This window comes from Cydia pomonella, chromosome 10 (genome assembly GCF_033807575.1).
Source record: "Cydia pomonella isolate Wapato2018A chromosome 10, ilCydPomo1, whole genome shotgun sequence".
NCBI lineage: Eukaryota > Metazoa > Arthropoda > Insecta > Lepidoptera > Tortricidae > Cydia > Cydia pomonella.
The window spans coordinates 11,106,177-11,128,973 of NC_084712.1; the positions used below are offsets into that span (position 1 = coordinate 11,106,177).

The 22,797-nt window shown below is 38.2% G+C and overlaps 2 protein-coding genes across 2 annotated transcripts in view; one reads left to right on the top strand and one right to left on the bottom strand.

The window, feature by feature from the left end:
- Positions 1-4,478, top strand: part of LOC133522079 (uncharacterized) — a 32,699-nt gene extending 28,221 nt beyond the window's left edge. Inside the window, exon 9 of the mRNA XM_061857282.1 lies at positions 166-4,478. Within this exon, the coding sequence (XP_061713266.1) occupies positions 166-246 (81 nt within the window). The 3' untranslated portion in view covers positions 247-4,478. The remainder of the gene's footprint in view (positions 1-165) is intronic.
- Positions 4,479-6,168: 1,690 nt separating this feature from the next.
- LOC133522066 (WD repeat-containing protein 3) lies at positions 6,169-21,472 on the bottom strand. Its single transcript, XM_061857261.1, has 17 exons — positions 21,212-21,472; positions 20,887-21,096; positions 20,540-20,737; positions 19,813-19,986; positions 19,249-19,445; positions 18,709-18,923; positions 13,741-13,861; positions 13,336-13,537; positions 12,814-12,903; positions 12,164-12,301; positions 10,058-10,327; positions 9,170-9,334; positions 8,589-8,654; positions 7,970-8,130; positions 7,368-7,497; positions 6,928-7,020; positions 6,169-6,351 (listed from the first exon to the last, which is right to left on the bottom strand). The coding sequence occupies exons 1-17, from the start codon at positions 21,380-21,382 to the stop codon at positions 6,187-6,189; spliced, it is 2,766 nt and encodes a 921-aa protein (XP_061713245.1). The 5' UTR covers positions 21,383-21,472; the 3' UTR covers positions 6,169-6,186.
- Positions 21,473-22,797: the final 1,325 nt, after the last annotated feature.

Here is a 22,797-nt window from a genome sequence, read left to right on the forward strand (position 1 = left end):
GTTAACCCCGGATTAGTGGAATGGTGCTGACACTGACATTTTTGCGTTGTAATTATTTGGTGGCCGAAACCGGGAACTTACATTTTACATGTGATGCCATTAAACGAGGATCCCATGCTGCCCGCTGCAGTTGACGCAGGCTCTATATCGTCGGTTTTGGTTTAGGTCGGTCGCAGCGCCCCCGAGTACGACGAGGCGCCGCTGAACCTCGTGGCGTCGCACGCCGCCGCCGAGGAGACGCACTGACTGCCTGTGATACCGCGGCGCGGCGACCCGCCCGACACTCACTACTGCTGAACCAGGTGTTTGCTAACGGTTATCACCGATGTTGGAACTTTCTTGGTAAACTTTAACTTGCGCGAAGATATTTCAAACGAATACAATTATCATTTAAGATCCATCTTATGAGAATTGGCAGTTTAATTTGAAATCGGTAGTGTAGGAAATATGGTTGAATTTCTTTTGTTTTGAATTCGAGGGAAACAAAAGAAATGCAACTTTGTTCCGATTGGAAATGGTTTAAATTTCATCGAAATAATTAGTGCTATGGGTGAGCCTTGGGAGGTTAATTATAATTGCCTGAAATTAGGCAATTATACATTCGGGACACAATTTTACCATTTTTCATAGGGCTGAATGATAATAAATAATAATAAGTATATATTTTGACACATTGCCAATTCAGTATTCTCTAATACTCATACCTATTAAGGATTTCGTCATAACGTTACCCTCATACAAACATGTTGAAAACTAATATATGTACGATAAATTACTCTATCGTCCCTATCAGGTATTTATTTTTTGGAGTATATATGAACGGTAACTCAATATTAGTGCGTATCGAAGTTTGCCAAGAAAATTCATCGCTCTCTCTAACTCGTCCGATTCATTCATTCGCGAGTACGTGTTAGCGCTTGTCTTGTAAAGGAGGCCGTACGAATAGAGGGGTAAAGGGATTATATTTAATTAAGACATTATTATATCGTTTCTTTTACAATGCAAACGTAACACGTCGTGTCATAGCGATAAAACAAATTCAAACGCATAATTCAATAATATTTTTATATTGTTATTCATACTATTTAGTTATATAAGGCCAGTGTCAATAGACAAGACATTACCAAGGATTTTAAGTTTACATTTTCAACAGAGTCAGTAATCGGGCATTATGTTACGAATATTATACCTCCATACAGTAACGATATTTATATGCTTATGGTGAAACATTTAGAACATCCAATTTTTGTGCCTATTAATTGTCATGCGTAAGCTACTAATTTAATATTTGAGACGTACAACACATGTAAGCGATTTTTAATTCGATTTATACGATTATAACATTGGATTACTCAGTCACAAAAGTATAATTTCAGTATTTTAGTTACAGCATCGAGTTTAGTTCGTTCGGTAACGTTCGTGCGTTTAATGCGGTTCGTATACTTTACGTGGATGTGTGCGGTTTATTGTTAATATTATAAATAAGATGTATTCTGGTCCCGAGGCACCGAGCGCACTCGGGACCATGTCCTATCACAAAACTATCAGCATGGTTTACGGTATCGTGGTTTTATGATAAGGATACAAGGCCCATCAATGGCTTGTAACACCAGAAGTCAGCTCCAAATGTTGGCAGTAATTTTACAATTGTATCTTATGCCCCTAGGACGGGTCGCGGGCCGAATGCCAATTCTAACGCAAAAGTGAAAACTCGTACGATAGGAACACAATGATATGATAATTAAGCCTTGCCTTAAAATGCTCTCTTATTGATGAAATTATATAAACGGTTACCTTTTTCAGGACGCAAGTATTCGTTTAGAATTACGTAATTTAAGATATTGTAAATTTTATTATTTACTTAGTACCTAGGAGCGTTAAAGATAAATCATTAAATTATAGCGTTTAATTTATTTCCCATTTCGGTCAGTATTTAAAATGTAAGTATTTTTTTCTGTCGAGTATTGCCTTAGTTCTTTAAGGTTACAACGTTATATGAAGCAATAATGACAAATGAGTATCTACTTATCGTAACGTAAGTATACGTTATACGAACCATTAATATATTTTGATAAATCGTAAGGTGGTAGGTTATAGATACCGTTCAATAGCTTCGTCGCAGTGTTAAACTAGAGCAGATTCAAGATTTTCAATAATGAACAGTTGCCTTCGTATAATATACTAATCTACAGTTTAAATGACATAGGTTTTCGGCATTATTAAAATAGATAAATAATTTAGATACGATTTTTATGTTAGAAACATAATTTTCTAATGTATGGATATATTCATGCATTCGCGAATGTGGAATCATTCAACAACAGCGAACAACCAAAACGTCGAGGCATTATGTGTTTAAATTTACCGTGAACACCTCATCGTGGTCAGTGTCTATTATATTTATAGCAAAAGGCATTTACGTTGTGTACTCTTCGCGTATGTTTTGTTGTTGCCAGGCGCGCGCCGCCTGTTCGCCGTCCCTTTACTTGATATTCTCTACTTAATTTAGTTGTATTGAATTCGTTTTTAGTGTCAACCCCTCGGGCCAGTAATAGACAGTCTATGAGACGTTGTGATACCTTAGCTAGTGGCCGCGAGTAGGCTCGCGGCCGAGTGATCCTCTTGCAGCTATTTTTGTCCTCTTTGTCACGTTTGACGCGCTAAGCTTACCGTATTTTATAGCTTTAAAATTGAGATTATTTATTGTTTACTATTGGGATCAGCGTATGTACTCGTATAGGCGTTCGTCAGTGTGGTAGTTTTTACTGCTTAGTATTGCTTACTCTCGACGAGGCGATGGTAGTCTTCTTGACAATAAAGTTTCATAACATTTAGGGTTTAAATTAAACTATTCTCAAATTATGCTCTCTATCGAACTTTTCTAGCTCTCTGTCGAATGATATTAAGAATCGATCTGTGAATGATATTGAGGGAAATGCACGCCGAAGTGCTTATTTTTCTATAGGAAATCTATTTTGTGGAAAATTATCTCGACCGAAGAGTCAATCTCTACACCCGCTGCTATAGCTGCTGGCATTAGTGATACAGTATTATTTTATTAAATTTTATCATTGTACATGTCTTAGGTTTATTATTATTTAGTATTTTTGTAGTTTTAATAATTGACGTCTGTTATTATGCTATTGGTATCAGGTGAATTCTCTCTTGTCAAGTACACACTAACAATGTTCCTTATGATTATGAAACTGTATTTTAATCAATTATTTATTGAACTTGTTAAATCAACTTCCCTCATATTTCCCTAACCAGGACCGTAGCATTAACGAGTAGTGACGCCTTTAGATCTTCCAATTTGGTTATTTATAATTTAGATTAATTTATGGATATCTTAAGAATTTGATGAACAATGTATATCAATATTTAGTTACTAACAAACCGGTTGTGTTGTGTGTTTATGCTCTAACAAGCATGTGTTTGTGATTTTATTTATGCCGTTCTGTTTCGTGGATTCGGCCTCAGACAGCGACCTTACTGACGTGTATTATTGTAATTTATGCTGAAATATTGGCTTTTAATCTCTTTGAAATTCCAATTATATTATATTCAATACCGTTTCTCAATACTAAAGACTGACAGTGACAGACATGCGCTATGCTTTCTGAACCTTCTGCTCCGCTAGAACAGTAGCGTATTTCCTGTCCGTCAAGCGTGCGTCTCTGTCGAACTGACTTCAAATGTATTTGTAAGAAAGAGACGGCTAATTCAAGCTAGACACAAACGCTACTGTGATAGTTAACGTGCATTGTGTGAATAAATTTGTGCAACAACGCATCTTCTCTCAAGTAGCGTTTTAGAGATGACAAAAAAGTATTGTAATTAAAATGTGATATTTGTTTGAGAATGTAAGTGCGTGTTTCCGAAAAGCAATAACATTGTGATAAGTGAATGAGCATTGTTTGCGAAACTCAGGCTTATTCTGAATGTAATGATACTGTCAATTACTGTATTAGGAGCGGACAAGCCCACGGGCGTTGCATAACATGTGATTATACAATTGAATAAGCAATAACATTATCATTTCTTTATACATTATACATGCAGCTACCCTGAGCTGGATCGGTTGATCCACTAATTTCCAATTGTCGATTGAATAAGTGTTTAATACTCAAATAGCAGTTTAAAATGAAAAATGTAATTCATTCGAATGTAAACGAAAATTTACAAGCAATAATTCTGAATAGAAAGCTTAGGAGGACCATTCGTAAACGATAAGTTTGTCGTTAGAACATGATCTACGTATCTACATACATTTGTATATTGTGTAAGTTTCAGCATAAATTATCCACTGAGATTGTGAGCACGTGCGGAATACTCATTGTGAAACATTAATTATTGTTGTATAGATGATAAATAATGTGACTTACGCAGGGATGGATACTTAAATTATTAAAATTTTAACTGATATATTGGCTATGTAGTGAGTAGAATATTTTTTTACAAATAAATGATAGCAGCTATTAGTTTTTTTGATATTGCCCATCATATTCCTTTCCCTCACTTATATATCCCTATTTCTAGCAATTGTAAAATGCAGATAGTATTTTCGTCTCATATGGGATTGCTCTTACACCTTGCGGCTTGACACGCTTAAGATTTCATGTTTGGCATTATATTCTGGAATCCTTCGATTTGCTCTGGACTCTACATATAAGCCACCCTAGACGAAACAATTGAGTGGCGATTTTTGTCGTTCTATACAATACAACAAAATCATTTTTGAACGAAACACAGTCGATTCGCGTAAAATTTAAGATATTATGTAATAGGCACACATTTGAACGATATCATAAAAAAAACTAGTATCGTACGACAATCATCCTAACCAATCTCAGTTTTACTAATACGAATATATTCAAGTAACTTTAACGTTGGGTCGTTTTAGCGGTCACTAATGAATAGGCAAAAAACTTTTTACCCAAAATATAATATCCCAAAAAATATTTGGGAAAACTACTTACCGCTATTTTACAGTAAGTTAAACTATTTTTTGGCAAGTTATTGTTTAACAAATAATTACTTAGTAAAGTTTCATTTTACCAAGTATTATTCAGTCAAATGTATCGTTAGGCATACCTTACATTTCCCAAAATACTGCATGGCATACGATTTACATCCCAATGAAGAGCCTGCAGTATTTTTTATTTTTGTTTTCATTTGAAATAATCCCGACCTTGTTTTTTATATCATTTTGGTTATTTTTATAATATTGTTAATTTTATGCGAACGGATGTGATCTGGTGAACCATAATCATTAAAATTGTATTTGTAATAAATATTTTTTGAATTATATAAAAACATAAAAAAACAGTAATCAATTGGGTGTAGTTGTGATGGTAAACTTTTCTGTGTTCGGATTACTATGTAGATAGGATGCAAAGGAACACTGAATTAAGTAAGGTGTGTAGAGGGTTTTAACGCTTTACACACCTTTCTTAATTAAGTATTCAGTCGTCCTAACTAGCATCCTAACTGCGTTCTTAGAATAATTGATTTGGTTTGTGCACTTTTAAACGCGGTTACACCTTTACAATTTAGGATTTAGTGAAATGATATAAAATTTCTAACACAAAAAAAGGTAATAACTAATTTAATAGAGATGCCAAGTTGCCAAATTTGCGAAATGACAATTTGATCAATCATCTATTTATAATATAATATTACGTAAAAAAACGTTGCTACATAAGTTTTAATAAAACTAGACAAAGTATATAAAATGATGCCAAATGATAATTTGACCATATAAATCGAAGTGTAAATTTGTTGTGAAGTGAAATTTCGCAAAAAGTATTTGGCCCAAAGGGAAGTACACCCGTTTGAGCGCCTCCCTAGTGCACCGGCGGCGGTGCTTAATGCGGCGTGCATCTGTTGCCTCGCCTCCGCCTCGCGGCGCATACATTGTAGTGCACGTTGTTTTCTACCATGTTTAACCAATAATATCATGAAATCTGTCTAGGGTAAGACCAAGATAAGTTGGCAGCGGTTTTAACAGCCCAGACAGTGCTAATTTATTTTAAACGTCAAACTTCTATGAAATTTAATTAACACTTGCATAGGCTGGGCTATCCAAATCGTTGCCAACTCAGCTTGACCTGACTCTAATCGTACAGCATCATTATTCAACAACAGCTCTTTAAAAAACCACAGTAATAACTAGGAGGATTTTATTCAAGTAACAGTAACAATGGGTCGTTTGAGCGCCTGCCTCGAGCGCCGGCGGCGGTCCTTAGTGCGGCGCGCGTCCGTCGCCTCGCGGAACAGCTGCGCGGCGGCGCCCGCCTCCGCCTCGCGGCGCAGCCACTGCAGCGCGTGCACGTTGTACCCGACCATGTCCTGACAAATATCGCACAACAGCTTGTAATAGTTGTAACGTAAACTCGAATCATAAGAATCCTTTGCTCTTAGGGTGTCGGATTTCTATTGCACTCGTTAGTAATTTTAGCCATACTACCTTTATTTAACTTTCAAAGAGTTAGACAAATAAACCGCTAAAAAAGATGATGACGATGAAGATGAGATGACGCTGTACAGCTTCCATACATTTGCGGTAACTCTGATTATCAAAAGTTAACGTTCGACAATTCAGTGACAATAAAACATATGGCGCAGTCTGCGCAAAATGTATGGAACCGTACAGCGATATCTCGTTTACCTGTCAAATTTGAAGCACGAAATTGTCTTAGATTTTACGTACTCAATCAATGTGTGGCCCTAGTGAAAAAGGGTACAAGTCTCTGGCAGTTTAGGTGTATAAGGGCATAAGTGTTACGTGGAACTTACACCCCTTTACACCTGCGCTGCCAGAGACTTGTACCCTTTTTCACTAGGGCCACAGGTATGTATCTTTGGTTTAACTAGTATGAGGAGACAGATAGTTACATCAACAGGTAACTTTACAATACAACTTACCCGCATCTCGGACAGTCGCATGACTGCCTTGGCTTGTATCTGTATGAGCGGCTTGAGCAGCGCTTGGTGTGCCTTCAACGGCGCGTGGTGAACCTTAAAATTATCAAATGAAAACTATTAGGTGCCAATATTAACTTAATAGAATACGAGATTCCGACTTGGCAACAACCCGATTTTACCGGTTGGACCCATTTTAAAAGCATCAGGGTTACTACATACATACCTGACACGATACCGTGAGTGCATTTAAAAGAATAAAATTTGCCAGCCAAAAAACAACCCTGAAGTATTAAATTTAGAATTTAAATTGGGTTCTTTGCTGATGACTCTACATCGAGTTGGTGGAAAACCAAGGGAATATTCACAAACGAAAGTTAAACAGTTTTTAGCTACTAGCCTTGTACGATATTTTTGAAAGAGATAAAACTTATGTTGTGTACCTTAAGCAGGAATATAGCTGTCCGGCATAGAAGCTCGGTGTTGGCGCCGCGCTCGATCATGCTCGGCAACATTCGTACAATGTCGCATGCGTTATTGAACGGTAGGAGGAGCAAGGCTTCTTCTAAGTCACTGTAACACGAGAAAATATAGGTAATGTTATGTTAAGGTGAGGTGAGAATTTGAACTACATTAATTTTATAATAGTCTTGTAACTATTTAGCAATCACTAATAACACTAATTTAAGTTTTAAACGTTACAATAGCCTTGTTTCTTGAAACAGAATATTGTGGTGGAAGTCGACAAACAGTATAAGAGGGTGTCCTCTGAGTAAATAGAGTAGAAAAGGACCAGGTTAGGCGTAGTTAGCTTGTAGTGGTTTTTATAATCTGGAGCATTGAGTAACATGTAAGTTACAATAGAAACAAGGCAACATGCAGGCGAGTCCTCGGGTATCGCCTTAACCCTTTCACCGCCATAGATACCAACTGACGCGCGTGGCTACAGCCAAATAGCAACCTTCGTGTATTCCGACAAGGTTCACCATGCGTGACGTTCAAAGAGCTACGGGTTGAGTATAATGTCAAGTCAATTGTATAGTACCTGGCGCGTATCTTCTTTAGGGTCTCTAACAGGAAGTCCTGCTCGTTGTCGCAGTTGTACGCGGCCATGAGGAGAGGCGGCTGCACCGGTTGTCCGCGGGCTTCATTGCGTTCCTTCTTGTACGCGGCACCGATGGACAAGCACTCCAGTATCGAGTCCGCCTATAGTACAAACTGGAGGTGAACAAACCGGAACAAAACTCACATGGTTACAAGAAAGGATGCTCTGTGAGCCGATCATCCAATACGCAATTCACCTAAATCGTATTTTGTCGTTTGTTTACTTCGCAGTTAGTCCATAACGCCATACACGCCAGGCCATATACGCGTCAATTTCGCGATTAGTCAGTACAAAGTGCGTCCATTTCGCGATTAATTGACAATTCGGAAACCTTATTGCAAAAAAGATACCAATTGTCACTTAAGAATATTGCTGTTATTAACTACAGGACAGATTTATAGTTCGTCTTTTTTTGCATTAGTAAAACGGTAAACAATTTTGAAATGTCATTTTATTGAAAAATGCTTTTAAAAATCAGGAACTATTATGAAAGCAAAAGAATGTAAATGATCGTATATGATTAGTAGGTATTACGATAAGTGAGCATATAAGCACTTACAGCCTTCTCAGCTCCTATGGTTTTTTTCGTCGGCATCGTGAGACCCGGCAAACCGGGTACAGGTGCCTGGAAAAAGTGAAACCATTGAGATATGAGAGATATAAGACATAAAGCACTCTGAAATATGAAAAACAATATTTCACTATTTACTGTTTCTGTTTAGCCTGATGGTTGACTGGTAGAGAATGCCTTTAGGCATTAAGTTCGCCATTTGTACTTTATTTGTTATATTGTGCAATAAATAAATACATTTCACTAACTAAACTGATAAAAATCGCGGCCTTCTTTACCACTAGAAAAATGGCGGAAGTATTTAGAAACTGCTCGGTACTTTTGACATTGACCTTCAAAGCAAACATGGCCGCCATTTTTGTTTCCGGAAATGATCATCAGGGCACGTACACGTCATAAAGTGGATATGCCCTTTTTCAGCTCGCTGTAAACCATTAGTAGTGTAAGCGGTCTAGTAATCCCAAGGGCAGCTATAGCTGATAGGTTGAATCGATTACCGTCGCACATGACACCAGAGAGGTTGTAAGTGGGTTGCCGGCCTTTGTTTCTTAAAATTGGATGATATGTACATGTGCTTCGCCGGTGGCGAGCCCCTCGTCCCGCTCGTCGGCGTCGCCCAGCACGAGCGGCTCGTCGCTGCGCGCGTACAGCCGCACGGCGCGCTCCGAGCCGCACGACGCCGCGTGCAGCCCGCCCGCGCCCACGGCCAGCGCGTGGCATGCACCCGCGTGACCCTGTCAAAAATAAACAAATCGGTCAAACTTTTCGCGTTCTTTTACAGGTTTCAAGAGACAAAAGTACAGAGGACACATGCCCCTAATTATCCATATTAATCGACGAAATTGATGTTGACAGCTTTGTTGAACCGATGCGCGGGAATGAAAACATCACAGTGCGCGCCAAAAAGAGGGAATAGGTCCGTTACGGGTATGCCTCACGAGCACTATGGCGCATGCCCCAGATGCCCCTATTTAATTTTAACCAAAAAAGGCACGCGATTGTAGTCTTTCCCTCTTTTTCATAAAAGTTCGCAATCCCATATTAAATTTTATCTCTTTGTAACAAACACACATGTCGAAATGAAAGATAAGGACAACGATGATCAACAGCTTGTAAGTCAAATCTATGAATCATTTATGAATAACAACATTAGTCTAACTAACACAAAAGGAAATACTGACAGATGAGTGTGATAAGGTTGTCATACATATCCGCATGCCATTGCTTGGCCTTACTAAGTATGCTTAGAGACAGTGAAGAAATAGTGCATTCGTTCCTTTGACGTCACGTCAAAAGCGACGTCACAGAGTCATTGTGAGCAGACGTGGGACTCACTAGCGGCCGTTATCAAATTCCGTGACCCAGAATTTGGCGGCCGGTGACGATGATGTTATTGATGTTGTATAAAACTATGTGAAAGAGGCGCATCATGGACATAGCTTAAACAAACGACTTACTTGTAGTGTGATAATGTTGTCATACGTATCCGCATCCCATTGCTTAACCTTCCCATCTTTAGACGCAGTGAAGAAATAATGCGTACTGGGGACGAACTGGAGTGACGTGACAGAGTCATTATGGGCGAAGATGGACTTGTGGCAGTCGCCGAAGTCCATGCCCCAGATCTTGACGTTTCTGTCGGAGGAGCCGGTGGCGATGATGTTGGAGTCGTAGCTGATGTCCAGGGCGTGGACTGGCAGCTTGTGGCCGTACAGTTGTAAGTAGAACTAGGACGAAAGTAAAGTGTAGAGTAATTAATAGCAGAGAAGGTACGAGTATAACATCTAACAAAAATCGAGGTTTGAAAGACAACTAAAATAAATGTAGCTGTACGGCACCTTACAATATGGGATTATTCCCACTAGTTACCACTAAGTTGTTACCAGTGGTAACTACTGGGAATTTTTTCCCACCTTTTAACACTGGTGACTACTGAGAAAAAAAATCCCACTGGTTACCACCAACTCGGTTTGGTGGTAACTACTGGGATTTTTTTTCCCAGTAGTTACCACTGGTAAAAGGTGGATTTTTTTTTCCCAGTAGTTACCATCAAAATGTTGTTAGAATTCAATACTAATGAAAACAGTAGAAATAGTATAGTATAAATAAAGGGTGCTTTAATAAATAATTAGTTTTTCAGTTAACTGCTTTAAAAGTGATGAAAAATATTACGACCAGTGCAAGTGCAAAACATCAAAAGTTTGGTTAAAATTTATCTTATTAATTGTAAGTTAGGCGTAGCGCAGCGTTGTTTTTATATAGGAGCATCGATGATAATGGCGTAAGCGCCATCGACAATAAGGTCCGTTTAAATAAATAAAGTCACAATTATACAAACGAACAAACAAATCAGTGAAAGACCGACTATTTTTGATCACTTTTAAGGCAGTTTACTGAAACAGTAATCGACTTATAATTAAACTAATAACAATTTAACTTATAATTTATTCAACTTTTAATTAATTATTGATTAAAGCACTCTATATTTATACTGTTTCTGTTAGTATTGAACGCTAACCAAATTTTGGAGGTAAAAAAAAATCCCAAGTTTTACCAGTGGTAAGTATTGGGAAACAAAATCCCAGTAGTTACCACCAAACCAAGTTCGTGGTAACTAGTGGGATTTTTTTTCCCCAGTAGTTACCAGTGGTAAAAGGCGGGAAAAAAAAATCCCAGTAGTTACCACTGGTAACAACTTGGTGGTAACTAGTGAGAATAGCCCACAATATGCGGAATTTCTGATTGTCAAAAATTGACGTTTATGAATCAGAAACCGCAAAACAAATAGCGCAGTATAGCGCCATTTAGTTGTGCTCTCAAATTCGAGAACACGATTTTTCTTGCACTTTACACCTTTTCTACTTTCTACTGTAACTGCAACGCATACGTAAAAAAAAACAACAGGTTGCACTCCGGGAGTGCCGGCAGAAAACTTAAATATTAACGTTCTGCATTTTTGATATTTTGGAATGGTTAGGGAATAATTTTGCACGAATTGCTTTAATTATCAGTATAAAAGTACTTTCAATTATGTGGTAAAATACAATATTCATTTATTGCGCTATAGTACACAAACATGACAATTTATATTACATTAAAAACTTAACACGTCAGAAATATTACAATTATTTAACATTAAAAAGTTTATCTCTCAGAAAAATCAACTTCCATCCATAATTTCAACAACTCTTACACCATCATCATTACTAGAACCATCATGGAGTTTTTCGATCAGGTCACGTGTTCGTCTTACGAATTTTCAATCTGACGAATCTGTCGGTCACGTGACCTGTCGCGAGTTTAACATTTTTTCCCCATCACAAAAATTCACAGCGCCGCTAACGAAGTTTTCACTTAAAAAAATAGAATAGAATTAGGTGGTTCAAGACCACGTTATGGGTAATCGATGATTTGATATCAATATGACACCACGATCAATTTTTTATCAAGAAAACGGGAGACATTTACCCTAAGATTACAAATTCATATTTTTAGACACGGGTATAATACATAACTATACCTAAAAAAGTAATATAAAAATGACCTACAGCTGTATAAATTACCTTAAATGTATCAACAAAGAATATTTTAACAGTTGAATCCATGAGCGCCACCGCAATAAACTTGTAGTTTGGACTGATCTTGACGGCCGTCACCGCCTCCTCCAGTTCCAGTGTTCTTGTGTGGAGTAAAGAAAGAACCTGAAAATAAAGCACCTAATGTATATGTATGTGTATATCGTAAGTGCTTAATACAACTTATACATTTCAACCAACTTTGACAAGTATATATAAAACAAAACCCAACCGAAATACATAAACGCATTGTTCATACCAAAATCGAATTTTATCGTCTAATTAATTGTTGTTGTTGTTGTTGGTCCTAGGGCACCCTGGAGGTGCATACAGTGGCGTATTTAGCCAAGGGCCAATCGAGGCCATGGCCCGGAGCGCCAATCCGCCAGGGGCGGCGTAATAATGTAACATTTTGTACTTTTTTTTATTAAAATCGTTTTTTTTTCCTTGACTTCTGGAGCGGCGAAACTTATTGACCCGGGGCGCCAAATTTTAATATACACCCCTGGGTGCATAGGGCCTCCACAAGATCCTTCCACGCCTTTCTATCTTGATCAACCGTCTTGGCGTTGTTCCAGCCCAGTCTAATTAATCGTATATGTATAAAGTTTATCAAAACAAAACAAAAAGTTACATACTTTTGCTTTAGACCCCCCCGTGGGATCCGGTATGAGCTCAAACTGCCAAAACTTCACTGTCTTGTCTGCGCCGCCGGAAACACAGCCTCTCTGAAAAAGGACAATATTGCTTTATTTTTTTAATACCCGTTCATTTCAGAGGTGTTCTAGAACACTCGTTCTTTACGTCTGGTATGAGCTGGAAGCCATAAGATAATCGACTTTAATGCCACGTCAATAGGGTTCATACGGAGTCGGGCGTCATGGCGATGCTGAAACACTCGCCCTAGTGCGCAGAAACAATTTCTATGACCGCGCCGGCGCCTAAGTCTAGTACGAGTATAAGCAGAGTGTCTAATAGAAATAGATTCTAATACTATGGAAGTAAGGTTCATAACGAGTCGGGTGCCATAGCAATTGCTGGAGCACTCGCCCTGGTGCGGGTACAGTCTATCTATACATAAGGGCGCCGGCGCCTACGTCTAGTATAAGTAGCAAGCCATCCGCTTATCTACTCTAATAGTATGGCAGTAAGGTTCATACCGAGTCAGGCGTCATGGCGATGCTGGAGCACTCGCCCTGGTGCGCAGGAACAGTCTCTATGACCGCCCCCACGCCTACGTCAAGTATAAGCAGGGAGCCGTCTGCGCAGCCCGCCGCCGCGTGCCGGTCGCCCGGCAGGAACATGAGGCTCGTTGGTCGTCCTGATGTTAAGGGGATGGTGCGAAGGCAGGATTGGTTTGGCCTTACAATAAATAGAAGTTCATCATCAATCAACATCTAACAAAACACAAAAACAGTTATAAATGTAAAACAGAAAACAACACCACCTTACACCCCTCACAGAAGCTTGGCCAAGGAAAATTTAAAAAAATAAGCGTAGCTATACAAACAATTCTGCAAGTAATGGTTTTCGGTTCGAGCACAAAATGAAAAAAAAAAACATACCTGTTCCATAGTTTGATGGAATCTGCTGACGCGGATAGAACGGCTAAGTTATCAGAGCTGATGGCCACGCATCGCGGCTCCTTCTGGTGTCCAGGCATTCTTATCTGTTTGAGACATTTCACTGAAACAATATGCTTGGTATTAGTAAATTTCGTGTTGTCAAATTTAGGGATTAATAGCCTCAACAGCCTTTTAGGAAGTAGATCAGCCACTGACCATATTACTGTAGGTCGGCCTAGAACATACTTATTAGAAAAAAAACCTGTGCCCAATCCTCCTTCGACCCTTAAATTGTCTTACAAGACACATAAACATCCCCCTTGGTATGGTTTGATCTTATTAACATTAACAACTGGAAGTGTTCAAAATATTCTTAAATGAAGACAATAAACGTAATATGGATTTACTTAAGTCTTTGTAACCGCCGTAATAACGCTACTTTTCGCAACGTAACTTTACATTTTTTGGCAGTTTTCCTGGAAACAAATTGGAAAATTGTAATAACTGTCGTCATACGAGGGGAGCACTGTGGGGTGGGCTGGACCGGCCGAAAAGAGGTACGTACTTTTTTGAGAAAATCGTATTTAAAAAAATGCTATTTGATGGAGAATTGTGTAAGGTACAATAAATGTGATACTTATACATTTTTTCAAAACAAGGAATATTGGAAGAACAAAACATAAAGTGTTTTTCTTTTTTATGGCCAAAAATAGATATCTTGTTTGTCGTAAACCAGTCTGGCATCGGTCTCCGCACGCCGGCCTCGTAACCGCCGCGCTCAATGACACCTGCCGCGCCGTCTCAGGCTGCCTCAAGCCGACCCCGCTCAACAAGCTTTACCCATTAGCTGGAGTGGCTCCCCCTGAAATACGCAGAGAGGTAGCCTGCGCTATTGAAAAGCACAAACAGGAGAACGACCAGCGGCACCCCCTGCATGGACACATCCCGCCACCTGCTCGTCTTAAAAGCCGCAGGAGTTTTATGCGGAGCACCAGCCCCCTGCAGGGTGAGCCGGCCGATGTGCGCCGCTTGCTGTGGCAGACCCGGTGCCCTCCACCGGACGTGTACGTGCAGGCTTTGGAGCAACTACCGCCTGGCCATAAAGAACCTTGGCCAATTTGGAAGTCCTTAAACAGGCTCAGGTCCCAAGTTGGTCGCTGCAAGCAAAATATGGCCAAATGGGGATTGCTCCGTAGCTCCTCGACTCAATGTACCTGCGACACAGCAACGCAAACCATGGCACATCTACTGACGTGCCCCACATGCCCGCATCACTGCTCGGAGCTGGATCTGAGGGACGCGACAGCCAGGGCTGTCAACACCGCTGCCTATTGGGCTTCCATCGTATAAAAAAAAGGAACCTCGACACGAAAAGAGAAGAGTAAACTATTGGCGAACCCGTCTTCTACCTTTCTGGACTTTATTTTCCTACTTTTATAGAATTCGAAATGATAAGCAGGTTTGTTCTGTAGGTGCCCGTGTTTTTCTTAGTCTTCCTCTCGACGATTCGACGATTTTCTCTTTCATATCTTTTTTTGTAATTTTACATTATTTTTCGATTGTTAAATGCTATAATAATAATAACAAGTTATGGATTTTTAATTTATTAATTTAAAAACCAAACAGTCATATAAACACATCAAAAATGCAATACAAATGTTGTACTGCAACAAAAGGAAAGTACAACAAAAAGACCTGGAGGTTCATAATTATAAATTATGTTAACTGAAATAAGTAAACTTATAGCTAATGATTATTTATATCATATAGAAAAATAACTGATATCTGTATTTAGGTACTAAAACAACTTACGATTAGCTATATTTTTTTATACTAGCCAACGAAATTTGAAAGCAATAACTTTTGAATAGATGTTTATTATAGTAACTAGGAACAGGAACTCGTCTGAAAAAGGTATGCCTGGAATAGGTTTTACAAGAAAAACTAATATGAAACAGCGACCGAGGGCGTAAGAGGTGATGCGGACACCTGAAAGTAATTAACCTTAGGAGATTAGGACAGTTATATTTTTAGAATTTTAAATAAAAACATAAGGTCTAAGCATATCCTACGGTTAAAAAGGGAAGATACACCAAAATGTTTAGCTGCCAATGTAAAATGTACAAAATAAATAAATAATAAATAAATAAATATCATAAGACAGTACTACACAAATTAACTAAGTCCCACAGTAAGCTCAATAAGGCTTGTGTTGAGGGTACATAGACAACGATATATATAATATAACAGAAAACACCCATGACTCCAGAACAAATATCCATGCTCATCACACGAATAAATGCCCTTACCAGGATTTGAACCCGGGACCATCAGCTTCGTAGGCAGAAAAGTGAAACTTACACTTAAATTTCATGTAAGTTTCGCTTATATTTCTTATATTTTTTCTTGGGGGGGGGGGGGGGGGGGGGGGGGGGTCGAGTTTTTAGCGAACAGACAGAACTATACATATATGTAATATGTTTCGATATAGAACTCGTTAAAGCTCTGCCTGCTCAAAACTGTTCATATTTTTTAATATTGGAATTAACAGAATGAAACGCCAAGCGGAGTCTATATGCTATGCTCAATAAAACATTACGAATAACATGGTTTATTTGGATAAGGAATAAGAGATGAAATTTCATCTTATGAGAGATTAAATTGAAAATTCATGTAGGTATATAATATATGTTTAATATACACATACGAAGCAAAAGAAATAGCAGATATTTAAAAAACCGGCCAAGTGCGAGTCGGACTCGCACAGCAAGGGTTCCGTACCATTATCTATAAAAACGGTCACCCATCCAAGTACTGACCCCGCCCGACGTTGCTTAACTTCGGTGATTGGATGAGACCCTCGAGATTGGAAAGAAATATTTCTTTTATTCTGTTTTTGTATTTGTTGTTATAGCGGCAACAGAAGTACATAATCTGTAGAAATTTCAACAGACTAACTATCACGGTTCATGAGATACAGCCTGGTGACAGACGGGCGGACAGCGGAGTCTAAGTAATAGGGTCCCGTTTGACCTTTTGGGTACGGAACCCTAAAAATGAAAAGAAAGGAAAAAGAGCGCAGTGTAACGTGGCCTTGAACTTCCGTAGATCATATAACAACCGGGTACCATTAACCCTTAGCTACGCGCCTACTGTCACATAACCTCGAATTTTCCGATCATAATCTGTTGTGTTGAAATATGTGAAATGTTTCAGAATTTGCCCATCGTTAATTATTACCAGACAAATTATAATTATAAATTATTGGATTGTGTTTCCGATTAAAACTAATAACAAAACATTTTTATGTTATTAGACAAATGATTATTAGATCAATATAGGACGAAATTACCTAAATCTTTTTTACAATAATACGCAATCCGCTTCCGAAGACACAGCTTTATAAATCTTTATGTAATCACCATATAGAGCTACGGAAACAAGCTGCCATATCATTGATATACAAGTTGAAATATAAAGGACCAAGGTGTGACCCCCCTGAGGTACTCCAGAGGGGATGGGGAGGAAAACGAGATATTACAATAAACGAGACGTTTATTACGTTACATCAGAAAGAAAAAGAATAGCAAATATATATTTTATTACATTTTTTAAATCGAAATTCCAACAACTCAAAAATGAGGTAGGCCGTGTCCATGTCATTTGATGGGTTATTATTTTATAAATAATTTTATTTTTGTGAATAATAATTGTTTCAATATGTATTATTGGATCTTTTATAAAATGATTTAGTTATATGATGTAGTTGATTATTAGTAACACAAAACAATACTTTGAACAAAAATACACTTTTTTAAATAATGTGGCCAATAAAACATCGCATTCGTAACTTGTTATTATTATTATAGCATTTAACTATCGAAAAATAATGTAAAATTACAAAAAAGACATGATTCATGAAAGAGAAAATCGAAGTTATATAGATTTTTGACTGGACTAAGAAAAAAATGGGCACCTACAGAATAAATCTGCTTATTATTTCGTATTCTTTAACAGTAGGATAATAAAGTCCTGAAAGGTAGAAGGCAGGTTCGCTGATAGTTTCCGAGAAACAAGATACCCAAAACTAGGTCCCATACAAAAAAGTAGACTTTATATTTTTGTGCTTTCTATATGCCATTTTGAAAAAAATATACCACATTTATTGCTCCTTACACAATTCTCAATCGAATAGCATTTTTTTGAAAATGATTTTCTCAAAAAAGTATGAATGTCCTCTTTTCGGCCAATCCCGCCCATAGTAGGGAGATCCAAAAGTTCACGGAATGGTGGGGATGGGAGTGGGGATGCGCACAATTTGAGCATATTTTAATTGGACCCGGGTACGTCCTTAAACTACGTCCAAAAGAGAGGTATGGGCATTGTGAATTTCATCTCGCTGTGTGTGGTAGGGCACAGCCAGTGGATGTCATTCCAGATCTAGAGCAGAGCCCAACTGGGGAAGTACCTCCACCTTACAGAAAACCGCAGCCAAATAACACTAGACCCTACTCATAGTGTTGTGTTCCTGCCGGTGAGTAAGGTTGCCAGAGCTCAACGAGGGGGGGGTTTAGGGTCGGCAACGTGCGTGTAACTCCTTTGGAGTTGCAGGCGTACATAGGCTACGGATACTGCTTACCATCAGGCGGGCCGTATGCTTGTTTGCCACCGACGTAGTATAAAAAATAAAATATTTAATTGATACCTAAGTCTTCATTATACATACAGGTATTTTTTTTTCTTTTAAGTCATTCTATAAATTTCAAAATGTTGACCTTATTTCGTAGCAATAAGGTTTACTTTCGTCCTTATCTGGCTGATTCTGACTTCAGACTGTGCAGCTCAACAGAGTTGTCAGCGAGAGTCACACCACTGACATCGACTGTTGGACTTGAGATTTGCACCCAGCTTGATGAAATCCAGCCGCTGCACTTCGTATCTGCTTATCAGGAGACTTAGAATGCTTACCTTCGTCCTCCTCTGGCTTTATACTGTGCAATTCAACAGAGTTGTCAGCGAGGGTCACGCCCACACGCAGTTCCCCCGTAACGCCAAGTAGTAACGTGTTGGACTTTAGCTTCGCACCCAGCTTGATAGACGTAAGTCGCCGCACTTCGTCAGTTAACGTCAGAAGCTCCGGTACTTCGGGTGTGTCGGCAACTTCACCGGCTTCCTTTTGTTTTCTATAATTTTAATTGTTTATATATCTTATTTGGTTTGTATTTGGTACTAGCTAGCTTGGAAATCCCATTATATACGTGTGTTGAATTTCTCCGTAAAATGGAGTTTGGGCAATTCTAAGCTATTAGCCGGATCCACACAGAGCGAGCATACGCTCTAGGCAATCTCCTCACGCACAAACCAGCCAGTGTAGACGTGCGCGGCGTCGCTGCCTCGGCCGAGGCACGTCTAAACTGGCCGGTTTGTGCGTGAGGAGATTGCCTAGTCAAGTAGAAAATAAGTTTTGATATCTCCTAAAAAGCTTTCTTAATACTGAAAGTTACTCACGTCAACTTTTTCCTCTGCTTCTTTATCCTTTTGCTCATTCTTTGCTTAGCTTCTTCGTCTGTACAAAACGAGAATATTTCTAGCAGGGAGTCTGTCCCGTAACACGCCAATATGCTTTGACCAAGATCAGTGGTCAGGCCTACGACACGCCCTTTACCGCCGCGCATTAGGGTGCCTACTTGGTGACATTGTAATACCTGAAATAATATATAATTTGCTGCTATTTATAACTTTGAAATGTCGACTTGTCTGATAGCTGTCTCGGCACAAAACTATAATGATAGCATAATAGCACTTATGCTATGCTTATGCCTTAGCATTTTAGTATTGAACTCATTAACTGGTAAATAGATGACGCAGAAACCACTGTATTTCCTTCTCTAACCATTATCGAATCAGTTCAGTTGTTATTTTGTGAAAAAAGTACCTTCCACATGCATTTCAATTAATTTCATTATTAAGTTCTGTGTTGTAGTTTAGCTGTAAAAACGTAACAAACAAACAAATCAAATAGTTCTTTTCACATTTAATATATTAGAATATTTATTATGTGGATTCACTTACTGAGCTATCTTCTAAGTTGTCTGTTTCCTCCAGCTTGACAATCTCCAGCTGCCTGACAAGCTTGTCCTCCTCCTTAACATCAGATGTCCAATTGAGCTTCCACACCCTTAATTCCTGATCAATGCTGCCTGTAACCAGGTATCGCTCCTCCTTCATCAGAGCAGCAGACCACACCTGTGAATTAATAATTTAGAAATAATATAAATGAATGCTCTAGACATTTTAAAAGAGTCACTAAAGCTCAAACATGCCAAATGTAGACAAAGCTTCAGCTTTTGGAATGGATATGTTTGATACCCCCACTGCTATATACAGAGCCGCATATAGGTTATATACAGTACTGGTCAATAATATATCACCTCCATATTTTAACAATAAAACTTTGTTTATAAGCGATGCTCGACCACTTCCATCTCACTACTTTAGTTAATCTAGTAGTAGTCCTTTGTGCAAGTGATATGAAAAAATGGTCTCATTGGTCTTGGTAACCACCAAGAACAATGAGACCATTTTTTCTTTTAATACATATTTAGTCAACATAAGTTACTTTTATAATTTATAGAGGATTTTTTTTAAATATTCTGAGTGTCCTATTGTAATTCACTGTATTTCAGTCATCACAAAGGTGATATATTGTAGACCGGTATTGTAGTTAAATATAGTTATAAGTTATATCAAGATTAAATAGTAAAAATTATTTAAGCATGTATTTTTTATAACTTCATACCTCCATTTGATGCCCTCCTAAAGTCTTGAAGCAGTGTTTAGTTTCAATATCCCAAAACTTGACAAAAGTATCCTTGGATGAGCTCACAATGCAGTTCTTCCCGTTGATGAACAGAACACTTGTTATAGCACCCTTGTGGCCACTGAATCTTGCTATACCAGTTTCTGATACTACATCCCAAAGAATCACTTCTGTATCCTGTAGAAATAAAAATTATAGAAAATGTGTTCCAGTTTTTTTAATAAACATATATATGGGGGTAAAACTTTGAGCAACCTTAGCTCTTACATAAATTATAGTTTAATTCATAAGAGTGACTTATTTTATAATTAACTAAGTATCTTTACTTTAGATCCAGACACCAGCCGATGTCCCTGTTCATCATACTGCAAGCATGTGACGGCAGACTTGTGTCCAGCAAACTGGCACACAATCTCGTTGTTCACGAGCTCGAACACGCTGATGTTGCCGTCCACGTACCCTACCGCCATATGGTTGCCCGTCGGGCTCGCTGCGATTTGAGACACCACAACATTTTCGCCAGAGAGCACTTGTGCCTACAAAGTAAAAATTATATATAGTTTAAAACTTGGAAATTTTAACTCTAAAGTCCTTGTAACTTACGTTGAATGTTACGGCTAGTTACGAATTTACTTAAATAGTCTGTCTTACCTTTTCTCCAAGTCTCATGTCCCAAATAATAACATGCTCACATGCACCCACTGCTACATATCGTCCGCTTACTCCGTTTAAAGACACATGTGTACAATTACAGTCCGCACTAGCGATTATGTTAAAGGTACCACTGGGCGCATAACGTAAATATTGCTTCGTAAGACCCATACTTTAGATTAATTTAATAGAATATTCACCTAACCATGCTCTAGGACCTTTGTTTACGACTTTGCTTTGCGCATGGGCATGGCATGCTGTCATTACTGTCATTCCATTTTGACGTGTAACTTCCGTTGTACGCAATATTTTTTGACCTTAAAAAATAGCACCCCCTTTTCACTTAACTGAAAACTTTTTTTTTAAATATTGCTAAAGATGGAGTCACCGTAGCCACTCACACAGCCACCTTTTATGTACGATTTTTAACAATGAGTAGCCAAATGTTGTGGCCAAATCGATAAAGTAATATCGATAAATTATCGGCATTTGTTACAATTTTAATTTTACTTGAAAGGATTTCAACTACATAAAATGAACAGATAACAACAAGGTTGTTTTCTTTATTACTGTATCGAACATAGACACAATGTATCGAATGATGGGATAAATGCATAACATGTCATCGTAATAGGGTTGTTTCCATCTACAAATCTTAGGGCAGAATTGTATCCCAATAAATTATTTTGGATTATAAGAACATGTTAATTTGTTAAACTACTTTTAGGGGACCTGTAATGACCATATTTTTGTAAATATTGAATTTAAAATATCTTTTGGCACACGTGACGTGACCAAACTCGAAACGTCATTGAAGATTCTGATGACGTCACAACTCTCGGATTGACACTGTTGACAGTTAGGCGATAAACAACAAATGACAAAAGTCAGTTGACAGTTCGTATCTTCTACGTGTGTATGTAGTTATGTGTAAAACCGTAAACTGTGACGTCACACAATTTTCAAAGAGCGTTTTGGGCGCGAAAGCATCTGTCTAAATATATTATGTTAATTTAACATATTTAAAGCCGTTTTTAGTATGAAAGTTGAATTTTAGGGCAACTTTTAGTTAATATAGAACGTAATACAAGCGTTTCAAAAAATTGGAAACAACCCTATTATTGAAGCGTCGATATTAGATGGTACTTGATTCAATTAGCCACGAAAATGAACTATGACAACAGGAAAAATGTTTTTATAATGAGATTGTATCCGAACTACGAGTATCTGAGTGCTGAGGTATGAAACCTGAGGCCCTTGCCTTGGCACAAATGATAATAGCGCTGTGTCTGCTTTTCCTATTGTAAGTTCAGACTTCGTATTGTTATTATTAACTGGTCTCAAAGAGTAGTATAATATCTATTTATGCATCTTTATCATTTTCTTTAAAGGATTAAATCAGAAACTACGTCTGTGCGGAAAGAGAAGGGTCGTGGAATGTATGGGGCCCAATACATTTGATTTTAATTTTGCAATTTAGACAGAGTCAGAGTCAGACCAAGATAAGTTGGCAGCGATTTTGACAGCCCAGGCAGTGCAAGTGTTAATTTAAAAGTCAAACTTCTATAAAATTATGATGTTTACTT